The following is a 675-nucleotide window of genomic DNA, read 5'->3' on the forward strand; positions in this document are numbered from 1 at the left end:
GAGAGGGGTCACGTTGTCCTAGTTGGCCAGAGAGGGGTCACTTTGATCCCTAACATATGTAGGGATGCAGCGCAGTGTACGTAGGGTTAGTCTTGTATGGTCATGTGACCCCTCTAGCTCCTCCCATGTTATGTACAGATAGAAGGAGGGGCTTGACTTCTAGTCAGATGGTAGGACACTGTAGGCTGCGGTGACGTGGTCCTTGGTGGGTGCCGGAGGGACCAGCCGGGTGTCTCACCTCCTGGGCCAGTTTCTCTGCTCTCTCCCGCAGGTCCTTCTCCATTTCTAGGTTGTTCTGAAGATCTTCATATTCCTCCACGGCCAGGACAGACACTGCAAGGAAACAACCGTCACTGCAAGGAAACAACCGTCACTGGACAGACACTGCAAGGAAACAACCGTCACTGGACCGACACTGCAAGGAAACAACCGACACTGGACAGACACTGCAAGGAAACAACTGTCACTGGACAGACACTGCAAGGAAACAACCGTCACTGGACCGACACTGCAAGGAAACAACCGTCACTGCAAGGAAACAACCGTCACTGGACAGACACTGCAAGGAAACAACCGTCACTGGACAGACACTGCAAGGAAACAACCGTCACTGGACAGACACTGCAAGGAAACAACCGTCACTGGACAGACACTGCAAGGAAACAACCGTCACTG

General features: G+C 53.0%; 1 protein-coding gene across 1 annotated transcript in view; it reads right to left on the reverse strand.

The window, feature by feature from the left end:
- The window catches only part of LOC108803297 (shootin-1-like), a 15,286-nt gene that overhangs the window by 6,990 nt on the left and 7,621 nt on the right, over window positions 1-675 (reverse strand). Inside the window, exon 4 of the mRNA XM_018575147.1 lies at window positions 239-333. Coding sequence (XP_018430649.1) covers window positions 239-333 — 95 coding nt within the window. The remainder of the gene's footprint in view (window positions 1-238; window positions 334-675) is intronic.

Source organism: Nanorana parkeri, unplaced genomic scaffold (assembly GCF_000935625.1).
Source record: "Nanorana parkeri isolate BGI_ZX_2015 unplaced genomic scaffold, ASM93562v1 scaffold3578, whole genome shotgun sequence".
Lineage (NCBI taxonomy): Eukaryota > Metazoa > Chordata > Amphibia > Anura > Dicroglossidae > Nanorana > Nanorana parkeri.